Source organism: Anomaloglossus baeobatrachus, chromosome 4, assembly GCF_048569485.1.
Source record: "Anomaloglossus baeobatrachus isolate aAnoBae1 chromosome 4, aAnoBae1.hap1, whole genome shotgun sequence".
In the NCBI taxonomy this organism is placed as follows: domain Eukaryota; kingdom Metazoa; phylum Chordata; class Amphibia; order Anura; family Aromobatidae; genus Anomaloglossus; species Anomaloglossus baeobatrachus.
Genome location: NC_134356.1, coordinates 520,571,414 through 520,587,090, shown reverse-complemented (window position 1 = coordinate 520,587,090; position 15,677 = coordinate 520,571,414). Strand labels below are relative to the sequence as shown.

At 42.7% G+C, this 15,677-nt stretch overlaps 1 protein-coding gene across 1 annotated transcript in view; it reads left to right on the top strand.

The window, feature by feature from the left end:
• ELL3 (elongation factor for RNA polymerase II 3) overlaps positions 1–15,677 on the top strand; it is a 228,729-nt gene that overhangs the window by 124,923 nt on the left and 88,129 nt on the right. The window contains exon 4 of the mRNA XM_075345885.1: positions 2,218–2,381. Within this exon, the coding sequence (XP_075202000.1) occupies positions 2,218–2,381 (164 nt within the window). The remainder of the gene's footprint in view (positions 1–2,217; positions 2,382–15,677) is intronic.

The window sequence follows — 15,677 nt, the reverse complement described above, 5'->3', positions numbered from 1 at the left end:
TTTTCTCACATTGCACTCGTGCGAGTCAATCGCAAGTGTGACGCCGGCCTAACTGTCACTATACGAGTGGACATAACCATGAATACCTAAGCTACAATGCCCTGCATTGGTTATATCAGAACTATACTATATTTCTAATTAAATGTATTTGCTAATATTGTTATAACTATGCATCCTACATATTGGGATAGGATCTTGGAGAGGAGAATACCCCTTTAAGTCATTGGTAGATGAGCATCGGTCCAGCTTCATTTGAACAAGGGTTGTAGTGAGACCAATAAACTGTTAATTTTTAAATAGAGGCAGTATCAGGGCATTGCCTATGATTAATATCAAGGTAATGAGTAGAAGAGTTATTTGAAATAATATTGCCATTGTCAGTGCATTGGCTGTAATATATGCTATGGTAATATATGCTCAGTCTTATCAAAAACATTCACAAACAGCCGTATGTGTAATAACAGCTCAGCCCTTTATTCCAGTTTTGCAGTTTATCACTGCAGTACATTGCTGAGACAGCAGTACCGTGAGCCTTAGTTACTCTGTATTTGTGGTATTTTTACAGGAACTTTGTATAAGCCAATTCTGCACATGGCCCTATATCTATAGGGGCTGCAGAGACAGAACTGGTACCAAAGGTCCCTGTGTGATATTCAAAGATAGCAATATACTGTCACCTGGCAGATGTGGACCTGTTATAGATTCTGCACTGGGGCTCCAATTTACACCTCTGCACTGTCATCCTGGGGACATTAGTGACCAGTAATATTCTTGAGCAATGGGACGATCCATATTGTTTTGGGTTGTCCTGGATTTGATAAAGATACAATATATATCCTCAGTAGCATTGCAGCTATGAAACTTTAACCATTTAACTAGTGCCAATATTGAAAACTACGAAAACACTGATGGGTGAGCTTAGGACTATTTTGTCTGCTGTTGATGCCAATTTCATTAACACATGGGCTATACAGAGAATAGTATTGTGTCCATGTTTTACTATTTTTAAATGAAATATATTCATTTAAAAAAATGTATATATATGATATATGCACCTTAATTCTTCTGATATTCCTGTGTGTGCTCACCCACTATATTTTTAGTTTTTTTCTGTTTAGTTAGAACTACAGCTCTGGCAAAAATTAAGAGACCACTTCCAAATTTTCAGTTTTTCTGTTTTTTCTCTTTATAGGTATATTTTTTAATAAAATGTTAATTATTTTATTCTATAAACTACTGACAACATGTCTCCAAATTTCCAAGCAAAACATTTTGTATTTATTTTCTGAAAATGAGAAATGGTCAAAATAACAAAAAAAAATACATTTGTTTCAGACCTCAAATAATGCAAAGAAAACAAGTTTATAATAAATTAAAAACAACAATACTAATGTTTTAAGTCAGGAAGAGTTCAGAAATCAATATTTTGTGGAATAATTATGATTTTTAATCACAGCTTTCATGCATCTTGGCATGCTTTCCACCAGTCTTTCACATTGCTTTGGGTGACCTTATGCCACTCCTGGTGCAAAAATGTAAGCAGTACTTCTTTGTTTGATGGCTTGTGACTATCCATCTTCCTCTTGATTACATGCCAGAGGTTTTCAATGGGGTTCAGGTCTGGATATTGGGCTGATCATGACAGAGTTTTGATGTAGTGGTCCTTCTCCATAAATTGATTGACCTAGCTGTGTGGAATGGCGCATTGTTCTGCTGGAGTTGGGGAACATTGCCTGAGTAGAGGGAAGCAACTGATTTTCCAGGATGGCCTTGTATGCGACTTGATTCATACATTCTTCGCAAATATGTTTGTTGAATTTTCTTTACCTAATTTTCTGCTTTGCCCAACACCTAATGGTTAGACGGAGACCTAGAGAGACATACAAGCCACAGTGTTTTGCACCCACTGTTAAATTTGGTGGAGGATCGGTGATGATCTGGGGATGCTTCAGCAAGGTTGGAATTGGCAGGTTAATCTTTGCGAAGGACGTATGAATCAAGCCGCATACAAGGTCATCCTGGAAAAACAGTTGCTTCCTTCTGCTGGTCCTATTCATGATTGTATTTTAACACCGGAGAGCACTTTGCATTGTTTATTTTAAATTAATCTATAATGTTCATGTTAATTTTTCTTTTGTTTTCAGACTGTTCAGTTTACTGTTTTTAATAAGATGTATATTCTTTGGGTGCTTAACAGTTCTTCAATGTTTGTTGTAGGAATGGAGAGAAGCAGTTGAGCTGCATTGGCACCATACAGGATAAGATCACCGTATGTGCTACTGATGAATCCTACCAGTTAACACGTGACCGCATGTCTCAGGTAGAGAAGGAAACGTGGAGTAGGACGGCCATTGAGATCAAGCCCGGAGCGTCTCATCGAAGTATGTATGGATGGTAATCAGTTTATTGGAGCTGAGAACATTTGAACTCTCACCCAGTAGTATGGTATTCTATAATAGTAAAGATTATAAAAGTAGAAGATTGTGTGCAGTAGATTTCCCATAACCTCTAATTTTATGGGACATCACTGATGTTACATAGTACTAAAGCTGTCAGCCAAGGGCCGTTCATGTCTTATTTCAGTGCCTGTCTAATATTGTATATGACAAGAGATGAGTGATCCCAACCTGTAAAGTTCGGGGATCGTACCGAACACTGGGTGTCTGGTGCTCAAACCTGAACACAGTATTTTTTTTAAAAAAAAGTCTGTTTCTGAGTTGATACACTGTTCATATGGTAACCACTAAATTGAGCATCGGGGTACTTGGGTACTCTCGGTGCTCGGCTCAGTGAGAGTCACGTGCTGTCTCTGAATGGCTCTCACTGGGGTAAAAACAACATTTTCAGATGCAGTGTGTAAAAAAAAAACAACCTCGCCCTCCCTCCCCTGGAAATGCTCTGTTTATGGCTTGCTGTATATGGGCAGAGAGCCAAGTTGCCCAATCATTGACTTCCATTATACTCGTTACCTCGTTACTCAAGTCGAGGCCGTATGTTTGGGTTCCCATTGACTTATATGGGGTTCGGGAACAAGTTCAGGTCAAGTCTGGTCCTAAAACTAACTTTTAACTAAAGTCCAGCCAAACCCGGTGAACCCAAACATCCACGGGTCAACTCACCTCTATATATGACCTACTTGGATCTGATTCCGAGCTTGATTTGCTTTTTGTGCCTTAAAGGGTTACGAATCTTTGGACTATTCCAGTTTTTTAAAATGGTTCCCTGACAATTAGCTGATCACAAAACGTCTCCTATCATTCATCTGTAAAGAAACATAGTAGTAAAGGTCAAAACACGCATTAGATGAATGTCAGCAAAACCTGTGGGATGGAACAAATGTGTATAAGGGCCTATTTTTTGCACCAATTAAGTTGATGCAATAAACACACTTCTTCTTAGTAGCAACATGGTTATCCTGGATGTATAGATGGCAAATGGAGTTGGGATGGAGGGTGGGGATGGAGGGCGACGTGGTGTGTAATCTTTCATTTTGTTGATCATTTCTAATCCTTTTAATTTTAGAACAATGCAGGTTCTCACAAATTAGTTTTTCTGTATTTTATAATATGGAGACTTCCACTGCAGGCCATATATCTATCCCTAGTGAATATCATTCCCTTCATACTATACCTCTAGGCTAATATAGGAAACTCATTTATATATTTTACAAACACAGAAGTTGCTATATACTTTCTACAGCTAAAGAAAAGAACAAGTATACATGTGTTCAAGTTATACATTTTGCCATGATACCAGTTTCACACTATCTCACACCAAAAAAACATTATTGTACACATTCATGTACAATGGGCGTCTATGGGTGACAGATTGTTGGTGGTTGGCACCAGAAGCATGTGTCAGCAATCCAATAAAAACTTGTGTAAAACAAATTATATATATATATATATATATATAAAGCTGAATATGTGTATGTATGTATGTATGTATGTCTGGATTGGCATCTGCACCGTCACGGCTACAGCCACAAAATTTTGCACACTCACAAGTCTGGACCCCGAGAGCGTCATAGGCTATGTTGTGAGGCGAACTTTTAACCCCACGCATTGTAATTTACCAATCAATTTTGCCCCTATCTACATAATGGGGAAAAAGTGAAACGAAAAGTGTATCCGCACCGTCGTATTTACAATCACAAAATGTAACCCCGCGCTTTACAGTTACTCTCCAAAAAACATGGCTCCATTAAAGTAAATGGAGCCTGGAACTACAGGTTATTTGTAGGAGCTGTGATTGGTTGCTATAGGAACAAAAGACATTCATAGTATAAGAAGCTTATATGTGAGGTAATAAGATGTCGGTGGGGAGACGGATATAGAAAGACAGACATAGACAGACAGAGAGACAGAGACAGAAAGAGAGACAGAGAGATAGAGACAGACAGGAAAAGAGACAGACAGAGACAAACGGTGATAGAGACAGACAGAGACAGACGGTGATAGAGACAGACGGTGAAAGAGACAGACAGAGACAAAACTGGAAAGAAACAGACCTGGAAAGAGACAGACCTGGAAAGAGACAGATGGGGAAAGAGACAGATGGGCAAAGAGACAGATGGGCAAAGAGACAGATGGGGAAAGAGACAAACAGACATGCAGACAGGGACAGAGACAGGCAGACAGGGAAGGAGGAGACAACCAGAGAGATAGACGCACAAACGATGGGGGCGGGTACCCTTGCTAGTGATATCGCTAGCGATATCGCTGCGTGTGACGGGGCCTTTAGAGACCTTGCGCTCCTACACCTTTTTTTTGAGGATGCCCCACAGATGCTCAATAGAGTTTAGGTCTGGAGACATGTTTGGCCAGTCTAGCACCTTTGTCTTCAGTTCCTTTACCAAAGCAGTGGCCATCTTAGAGGTGTGTTTGGAGTTGTTATCATGCTGGAATACAGCCCAGATTTTGAAAGGAGGGGGATCTTGCTCTGCTTCAGTATGTCACAGTACATATTTGCTTTCATGGTTCCCTCAATGAACTGTAGCTCCCCACAGCCGATAGCTCTCATGCAGCCCTAAACCATGACACTTCCACCAGCATTCTTGACTGTAGGCAAGACACACTTGTCTTTGTACTCCTCACCTGGTTGCTAGCACACACACTTGACACCATCTGAATCAAATAAATTAATCTTTTCTCATCAGACCACAGGATATGGTTCCAGTAATCAATGTCCTTAGTTTGCTTGTCTTCAGCTAACTGTTTACGGGCTTTCATCTTTAGAATAGGCTTGGTTCCTGGACAACAGCCATGCAGACCAATTTGATTCAGTTTGCGGCATATGATTTGAGCACTGACAGGCTGACACCCCCACCCCTGTAACCTCTGCAGCAATGTTGACAGCACTCATACATCTATTTTGAAAAGACAACCGGTAGATATGAAGCTGAACATATGCACGCAGCTTCTTTGGTCGATCATGGCAAGACCTGTCCTGAGGGGAGTCTGTCTTGTTAAACCACTGCATGGTCTTGGCCACGGTGCTGCAGCTCAGTTTCAGGGTGTTGGCGGTCTTTTTTTACTAAAGCCTAGGCCATGTTTATGTAGAGCAACAATTATTTTTTCTGTGTGTGTGTGTGTGTGTGTGTGTGTATGTGTGTGTGTGTGTGTGTGTGTGTGTGTGTGTGTGTGTGTACATACAGTACATACATACATATACATACAGCGGGTGAAATAAGCATTGGACACGTCACTATTTTCAAAGTATATTTTCTAAAGGTGCTGTTAACATCAATTACACACCAGATGTTGGTAATAACCCATCAAATCCACATAGGCAAAGAAATCAAATGGGTTGGACCAGATGACCCAGGAGGTCCCTTCTAACACTACCATACTATGATTCTATGAAATCAAGCCATAGATGTCCATAAATTAAATTATGTTTCAGAATGCTATTACCCTGCAGATTAACCCCACATCTGATGCTGATGCTATGCAGCTGCCACACTGAGAGTCCAGCTGCATTAGTACAGATCCGTCTGTCAGTCAGTGGAGGTGTTTGGTCACAGCCACCAAACACTATGCACAGCATGGGGATTGAAACTGTCCCTGCCATGCTCCTGTGACTGAAAGCCAAGGGCTTCTGGGAGGAATAAAGTTAATTTCCTCCCAGCAGCGAGGATCTCAGTGTGGCCGCCGTACAGCGTCAAAACACTGTTAACCTACTGATTAACCTTATAGCTGCAGGTTAATAACATAGTTTTACATAACAGATTTTCTTTCAAAAGGCAAATGAGTTCACATGAAAGAACATGAAAACCCTATCTTCCAACTCTGAATACGTGTGCATTGTACGGTTATAATAGAGGCGGTGTCAGTATTACAGGACAGTTGTGTTGTGATAAAGCCATGTTTGCTATGGGGCAGGGAGATTGTATTCCATATGGTATATGGCTGTTTACTGATCTGTGAATTCATTCGTTCAACTGATGATTCATTTATGAGTGGTAAATCAAGACATATGTTTTCCGTACAGTTTGGGTGCCAATATTAGCTCAGCCTTCACCTTCAATGAAGGATTTACTGTCATTCAGTTAAGCTAAAAATTCATACAGTTAGCTTCAGTGGATTAAGTACAAGCTGTGATGAATATAGACACACGTAGGATTTAACTGCTGATATGAAGGATTTCCTAGAACCTTGTTCTAGGAGCTTAGATAGAGGCTTTTTAGCAAGTGATGGATGCATGTAATGAAGGCTGAGTGACGCATGCCTTCCACATTTCATCTTATTAAAAACCCATTTATCTAGCCTCTCTCATATATAGAGGACCTGCTGGACTGTGAAAACCAAACACAGACACCATTATTTTATTTGAATTAATGGCTTTCAAGGATGAGTGGAACTGTTGGTCAGAAGAAAATGTCCTACCTGTGGGATTGTCTGTGTAGTTATAATACTACACTTAAAAGATAAACAAGAGGTAGCTAAGTATAGGCGACCTATATCCGCGGTGCAGGATAATCTTACCATGCATCTTGCAACACTGGAGGAGCCCTGTGAATTGTAAGTCTCAGCTTTCATTTCTAAACTAAAGCGATTGTCTACTACTAGCCATCCCTTTTACAAAATCCCTAATGTGCCAAGAAAAAGTTAACGACAAGCATATTTACCTCCCAGGCCGGTGTTGGCGCCCTAATAGAAGGCAAACGTTCCTTAAAGAGCAACTGTACTGTCAAGTATCTTTTCAAAATAAACTTTTGTGTGTGTGAACATGAGAAACAACACTATTTCTAGGTATTGTAAAGCCCCCGTCACACACAGCGAGATCGCTAGATCGCTGAAACGTCAAAGATTTTGTGACATATCAGCGACCTCGCTAGCGATATCGCTGTGTGTGAAAAGCAGCAGCGAGCGGGCCCCTGCTGCGAGGTCGCTGATCGTGACATAACGATCAGGACCATTTTTTGCTCGTTGGTCTCCCGCTGTGCAGCACGAGCGCCCAGCGTCAGACTGGCTACTGGTGGAATCTCCAGTAAGGCCAGGCCTGGATTTAGTTACCTACATTGCACTCCGGAGCCCTCACCTGAGCCCCAGAGTGCAGCCTAGACTGCACCGCGAGCGAGCGCTGAGTGATTGATTCCCCGGCGATTGCGGTTCAGTTCATGACAGATGAAGACATGCCGGGCTGATCTCCGGTGTTCTCACCTGAACTCCGAATTGCAGCCCGGCCTGTCCGCAGCTGTTATGAACTGAACCACAATCGCCAGGGAATCAATCACTCGGCGCTCCCGGTGCAGTCCTGCAAACTCTGAGATCTGACCAGGCTGCAGCTGAGAGCTCCGAAGTGCAATGCAGGTAACTGAATCCAGGCCTGGCATTCCTCCAGTAGCCAGCAGGGATCCGTCGTTACATAGGTCGCTGGTGGCTGGTGGCTGATATCTGATCGCTGTGGAGATCTACCTGACTGACAGCTCACCAGTGACCATGTAGCGACGTTCAGTGATCCCTGTCAGGTCGGGTCGCTGGTGCATCGCTACGTGTAACGGGACCCTAAGACCTCTATCCTGCAGTTTCACCAGTTTAATCTTTCCAGTCCCTTTCTTTTGATATGTAATTGACTCTGAGCTGGTGTGAAGAGACTAGCTGCTGTGATCGCCCTCATACACATCAACTCACACAGGAATGGATTCCTGCTCTTCATTCTTTTTATGGAGAGAAGTAGAAGCATTATGAGAATAATCAATGCTTTCAAAATGTGATGCTGGAGAAGGATGTGATCAATACCATGGATGGCAAGTAGAACAAACAAATCAATTTTGGAACAAATCAAGTCCTACAAGTCACTCGAAGCAAAGCTCACCAAGCTACGACTTCTTTTGACACATCATACTAAGAGAGCAATCACTGGAAAAGGACATCATGGTTGGAAAAACAGAAGGAACAAGGTGAAGAGGAAAACCAGCAGTCTGATGGCTTGATATTATTAAGAAAATGGTGGAGAAGACCCTGGTGGACCTGTCAAGGCTTGCACAAGATTGATCTTGCTACAGAGCGTTCATCCATCAAGTCGCCATGGCTCGAGATTGAGCGGAAGGCCGTTAAAAAAAAGAAAAGAAAGTAGCATCTTGGAGGGAATTATACAGCAGTACTAAGTAGTGTAAATGTGAATCCAGCTCAGTGACTTCTGTGTCTCCTTTTGCCTGTTTTCCCCACTGTTCCCCCTCTCCCCACTCCAAAGAATATAAAAGCATAAGTCCATAGTAAGCTGGCAGTTCGTCTTGTGTGAGCAAGATGAAGTTGATCTATTTTACTAACAATCTTTGGTTAGTTTAGTAGGCAGGGGGAGAGGAAGAAGTGGGCGATAAGTGGGGTAGGAAGTAGATTTCTCTGATAAGATATATTGCAAAGCCTACTATAGATTTAGATAAAATTTGTTGATAGTACATTTCCCTTTTAAATCTTGAAAAAATATCTTTAACTGTAGCAACAAATTCAGCACGTTATTATGTTCCTTTATACATATCTTCTTACTGTTTGAACCTTTTATAGTGGAGTCTAACAACTGAAAACAGCTGAAAAATTATCATTTTCTGCAGGAAGTCACAATATTTTCAATGCTCCATAGTTGTCTAGAAAATCGTGTAATCCAGTGCAAACTGGGATTTATAGTGCAGATCACCAGCACTGAACTACAACACTGGGGATGTGAAAAATATAAACTGGGAACCTTGCAGAAATGTATGTGGTGCAGCAATGGGTGGGAGACACCAAGCAGTATTCTGGAGAGGAAAGCGTCATGAAAAATGAATACTGTCATTTAATTTTAGTTTTGCACTACCCATTTCATATACAGTGTGTCCACCCATATCCTGTCCACCACCATTAACTTGAGAACGACAGCAGCTATAGGCATAGAAGTGGTGTCTAGGTATAGTAAAGTATCCATGCACTACACAATGAAACCACCTATGTAACAAAGATTGGGACCCTAGGGCCTGTCATCATCAATTTATCCAATATCACTAAACCCCATAATGTACAATATGAAAAACCAGAAAAATGGGGTCCACTATTGAGGTCACAGAATGGCCAAAATATCACAAAATAGATCAACCTCTTTAAATATCCCAAAAAGTTTTTATTAGCAAAACATTTTTAACAGCCATAAGAGGAAATAGATTAAGTTTTAAAGTACAATGTATTTTTTACCTGTTTGTCTAAATACGTTGTTTGTACTTTAAAATTTAATCTATTTCCTCTTATGGCTGTAAAAAAATTTTTGCTAATAAAAACTTTTTTGGATATTTAAAGAGGTTGATCTATTTTGTGATATTTTGGCCATTCTGTGGCCTCACTAGTGGACCCCCATTTCTCTGGTTTTTCACAATGAAACCACCCATAGCGCCACCTGGTGGAAAACAACGGAGTTAGCATTTTTATCTCGAAATTGGAACAAGATAGAGAAAAAAAGTGAATTAAAAAATTGTAGGGCATCATCAATTTGATACAAATCGATACCTTGCATACAGAAATGCTATGATATGAAACCCATGAACCCCCCAAAACATTGAATGCTGGTCATGCGTATAGCGCTCATTTAACTTTGATGCTCAAAGTGGCCACCGTCAGGTGCAATGCTCATCTGGACAGCATACTGTATCTTGCTGCATGTTGTGCAATATGGTAGGTGACACGTTTGCGCAAGCATCTGTAATACGTCGTCGTAGGTCCTGCAATGTTAGTGGAGGGGTCACATACACCTGCTGTTTGATGTGACCTCACAGAAAGAAGTCCAATGGGGTCAGGTCAAGTGAGCTTGGAGACCACTCCACGCAGACATCATACCCAATGACTTGTAGGAAGGTCTCCATGAGGTATCGCTTCACGTCCGCAGCCTTGAGAGTTTTACACGTTCTAATCATAGCATTTCTGTATGCAAAGTGTCGATTCGTATTGAATCGATGATGCCCTACAACTTTGTAATTCACTTTTTTTCTTAGCTCGTTCCGTTTTCGAGATAAAAATGCTAACTCCGTTGTCTTCCACCAGGTGGCACTATAGGTGGTTTCAATGCGTAGCGCATGACTACTTTACTATACACCACTTCTATGCCTATGGCTGCTGCCGTTCTCAAGTTAATGGCGGTGGACAGGATATGGGTGGACACACTGTATAAAAAATACATAGCTACAAGTGCATCTCAGTAAATTAGAATATAAAGGAGAAAAAGAACTGGACTGTTGTTCAGTGGTCCAAGATGTTGTTTTCAGATGAAAGTAAATTTTGCATTTCATTTGGAAATGAAGGTCTCAGAGTCTGGAGGAAGAGTGGAGAGGCCACAATCCAAGCTGCTTGAGGTCTAGTGTGAAGTGTCCACAATCAGTGATGGTATGGGGAGCCATGTCATCTGCTGGTGTAACTCCACTGTGTTTTATCAAGACCAAAGTCAGCGCAGCCGTCTACCAGGAACTTTTAGAGCACTTCATGCTTCCCTCTGCCGACAAGCTTTGTAGAGATGAAAATTTAATTTTCCAGTAGGACTTGGCACCTGTCCACACTGCCAAAAGTATCAATACCTGGTTCAATAGCCACTGTATCACTGTGCTAGATTGGCCAGCAAACTCGCCTGACCTAAACCCCACACAGAATCTGTGTGGTATTGTCAAGAGGAAGATGAGAGACAGCAGACCCAACAATGCAGACGAGCAGAAGGCTGCTATCAAAGCAACCTGGGCTTCCATAACACCTCAGTGCCACAGGCTGATCGCCTCCATGCCACGCCGCATTGATGCAGTAATTCATGCAGAAGGAGCCCCGACCAAGTATTGAGTGCATTTACTGTACAGACTTCTCTGTAGGCGCCAACATTTCTGAGTTTAAAATCATTTTTTCAGTTTGTCTTATATTATGTTCTAATTTTCTGAGATAATGACTTTTGGGTTTTCATTGGCTGTAAGCCATAATCATCAACATTAACAGAAATAAACACATGAAATAGATCACTCTGTGTGTAAGGACTGTATATATTACACGTGTTTCCTTTTTTGTATTGAATTACTGAAATAAATTAACTTTTTGATGATATTCTAATTTATTGAGATGCACTTGTATATTATATACAACAGCCAAATGAGAGAGAATGTTTTGTCTTTATTTTGCACTTTTTGTTTTAGCTTTCTGTTTGAATACGGATAAATCTCATTTATATGATACCGTTTCATCGGCAGGCAGCATTGCTGTTCTTCACATAGCGCTCAGTATACGTTAGAGTTAAGAGTCTCTGTTTCTGCCATTCTCAGAGGGGCGTTTCACCTGAGCGACATTGGGGGTTTAGCCGGGAGCACCTGCTTTCTGAGAATTAGCTAACAAGCCTCTAGCTAGCTCAGTCTACTCCCACCTCCACTTGCTCACTAATTACACTTTTCAGGGCCCAATTAGTGTGTTTGTCTTTATCGATATTCTTTTCCTTCATGAATAGCCTAGCAACCTGATATGTAAGAATCGAATATCTATGAAAGAAGCCTTTTCTGCATTTGAAATTAAAGTACATGTGGAAAATATTTTACTGAAGGATGGTCAGTGTTATTGCCTTTAATTAAATGGTAAAATAGATGTTTGCTCAGCAAGTTAATTAGAAATCATTTATTCACTATATGTGCATGCCTTGTAGTACATGGTAGATGTCCCTCGATCGTGCTGATGCACACAGATGTCTCCTGACAATCCGTACCGATGAAGGCCCTACAGTGACCGAAACGTTAAACATTTGTTTGGATTGCAAATAGCTTTGTAATAAATATTGAAACAATTGTTTTTTTAACCTCATAACGACGGCCGTACGACTTAAAGCGGCGGCAAAACAGGGTACTTATTCTGTTCCGCCGCTTTAAAGCGGCGGCCCGAAAAAACCCTGTAGCGCCCCCCAGCGACCAAAAATCTCAGGGGTTTCAGCTACCGGGGGTAGCTGAGACCCCCCAGATTATGAATCGGGGTGTTTTTTCTGGACCCCGTTAATGCGATCGCCGGTATACACCGTATACCAGCGACAACATTAAAAAAAAATAAATGGCCGGTAAAACTGATTTATTTCTCATCTGACGTGATCAAACATGTCAGATGAGAAATAAATATGAGCCCTTAGTGCCCCCAAAGCCCCCGGTACCGGAGAAATCTATCCAACACCCCCCCCTCCAGAAAATCCAAGATGGCGCCGACGCGCGCTGAAAACTCCCGCCGCCGCCGGCTCTGCATTCATTTCCCTCCGATCTGAAATGATCAAACATTTCAGATCGGAGGGAAATGTCCTCCCCCTGACCCCTCCTCCGGTACAACAGAGATCTCTGGTCCCCGGAGCCCCCTCCGGTTCTCCAGAGCCGCCCCCCTCCCCCCTCCGGCGCGTGGAAGATGGCGGCGCGCAGCGCACAGTAGCGCGCGGCCGCATTCATCCTGCTCTTTCTGCCGCATGTGACGTGTCACATGCGGCAGAAAGTTGTCCCCAGGTCCCACCGTCACCCCCCCAGCCCCCGGTTTTACGTTACCTGGATGCTGGTGCTCTGTCCCCGCGATCACGCCGCCTCCTTCTTGAAAGCTGGCGGCGCATGCGCAGACAGCGGCTGTCAGCTGGATCCCTGCAAGCAGGGACGCTGACGTTGCTGCTGCACAGGCTGCTGCACTGTGGACCGGGGGAGGGTGAGTGCGGTAATCTGCAGCCACACTCCTCACATGGAGAGACTGCTGTTCTAGAAAATGGGGGGTACGTTCTGTGAGCGTGCCCCTCATATTCTAGAATGAGGTTACTGCAGGTCACTCTGCCCTAGGTTGGACCGGGGCAGTGTGAGTGCAGTATTCTCAGATTACTGCACCCACACTGCTCATGGAGAGCTTGCTCTTCCAGAAAATGGGGGATACGTTCCCTGAACGTGCCCCCCATATTCTAGAAGGTCCAGAGTCGCCGAGGGACCTCCAAAATGGATTACAGCGACCGAAATGTATTTATTTTTAATAAATTGTTAAAAGAGGAATGTTTCGGGGAGGTTTTTTTTCAAATAAATTTTTTTTTTGCCTTTATTTTTTTCTATTACTGACTGGGTTAGTGATGTCGGGTATCTGTTTAGATGCCGTGACATCACTAACCCCAGGGCTTGATGCCAGGTGACATTACAGCTGGTATCAACCCCGTATATCACCCCGTTTGCCACCGCACCAGGGCGCGGGATGAGCTGGAGCGAAGCGCCAGGATTGGCGCATCTAATGGCTGCGCCACTTCTGGGGCGGCTGCGGCCTGCTATTTTTAGGCTGGGAAGAGTCCAATAACCATGGCTCTTCCCACCCTGAGAATACCAGACCCCAGCTGTCCGCTTCACCTTGGCTAGTGATCTAATTTGGGGGGGACCCCACGTTTTTGTTTTTTTTTTTACGCCTGGGGAGCCCTCCAAATTGATCACCAGCCAAGGTGAAGCTGTCAGCTGTGGTTTGCAGGCTACAGCTGTCTGTGTTACCCTAGCTGGCTATCAAAAATAGGGGGGACCCCACGTCGTTTATTTTAATTAATTTTTTGGGGGGCTAAATACAAGGCTAGGCACCCTTTAGTGCCACATGAAAGGCACTAAAGGGTGCCAGCTTAGAATATGCAGGGGAATGGGACGTTATATTTGTTTGACATCTATCCATTCATCCATTGTAGCATTTTAGGCTGTGTGCCCACAATCGGGGTTTGCTGCGTTTTGGGTGCAGAGTGTTTTTCCTGCGTCCATAGCGCTGCGTTGTGCAGTAGAAGCACAGTGGAAGGATTTTTAGAAATCCCGTGCCCACTGTGCTTCTTTTCTCCGCAGCATACACTGACGTGTGGCGCAGCTTCACGAGCCTCAGCATGTCAATTTATGCTGCAGAGATGAGTGTTCTCTGCAGGTAGCATAGAGCTCCACAGCGGCCTGAACCCAAATACTGGGCATGGGCAGCTGCGTTCTCCCGTGGACAACACTCACATCTCTGCAGGAAGGCTGACACTGTGTACTAGACGCCGTGTCGCTGGATCATGGCCACATAGCCTAAAAGTGAGACATTTGTTGCTACAGCAACATTTTTGTGAAGTACCTGTGGATTCAAAATGCTTACTATACTCCTGAATAAAATCCAGTTTCCAAAATGGGGTCACTTGTGGGGTGTTTCTGCTGTATAGGGACCCAAGGGGCCCTGCAAATGTGACATGGTGCCCGCAATTTATTTCAACTTTTCCAGAATTCAAATGGTGCTCCTTCCATTCCAAGCCCTCCCATTTATCCAAACAGAGGTTTTTGGCCACATGTGGGGTATCCCTGTGCTCATAAGACATTGGATAACAACCTGTGGGGTCCACGGTTTGTTGTTGTCTCTTGAAAAAGTAAGAAATTTGATGCTGAAGCAACATTTTTGTGAAAAAAATGAAAATTTTCAATATGGCAACCTAAGCTTAGCAAATTCTGTGAAGTACTCTTGGATTCAAACTGCTCAATATACATCTAGATAAAAGCCTTGAGGTGTCTTGTTTCCAGAATGGGGTCATTTGTGGGGGACCTCCACTGTTTAGGCACCTCAAGGGCTCTCCAAATGCAACATGGCGTCCGCTATTGATTCCAGCCAATTTTGCAGTCAAATGGCACTCCTTCCCTTCCGAGCCCTGCCATGCACCCAAACAGTTGATTTCCACCACATATAAGGTATCGCCAAACTCAGGAGAAATTGCACAATAAATTTTATGCTGAATTTTTTCCTTTTACACTTGTAAAAAAAAAAAGCTACCTGGTTGAAATAACAATTTTGTGGTAAAAATGTATTTTTTTATTTTCACAGCTCAACATTCTAAACTTCTGTGAAGCACCTGAGGGTTCAGGGTACTCACCATACATCTAGATAAATTCCTTCTGGGGTCTATTTTTCAAAATGGGGCCACATGTTGGGGAGCTTCACTGTATAGACACCTCAGGGGCTCTCCAAATGCAACATGGCGTCCGCTATTGATTCCAGCCAATTTTGCAGTCAAATGGCACTCCTTCCCTTCCGAGCCCTGCCATGCGCCCAAACAATTGATTTCCACCACATATAAGGTATCGCCAAACTCAGGAGAAATTGCATAATAAATGTTATGCTGAATTTTTTCCTTTTACTCTTGTAAAAAAAAAAGCTACCTGGTTGAAATAACAATTTTGTGGTAAAATTTTTTTTTTTTTTTTCATGGCTCAA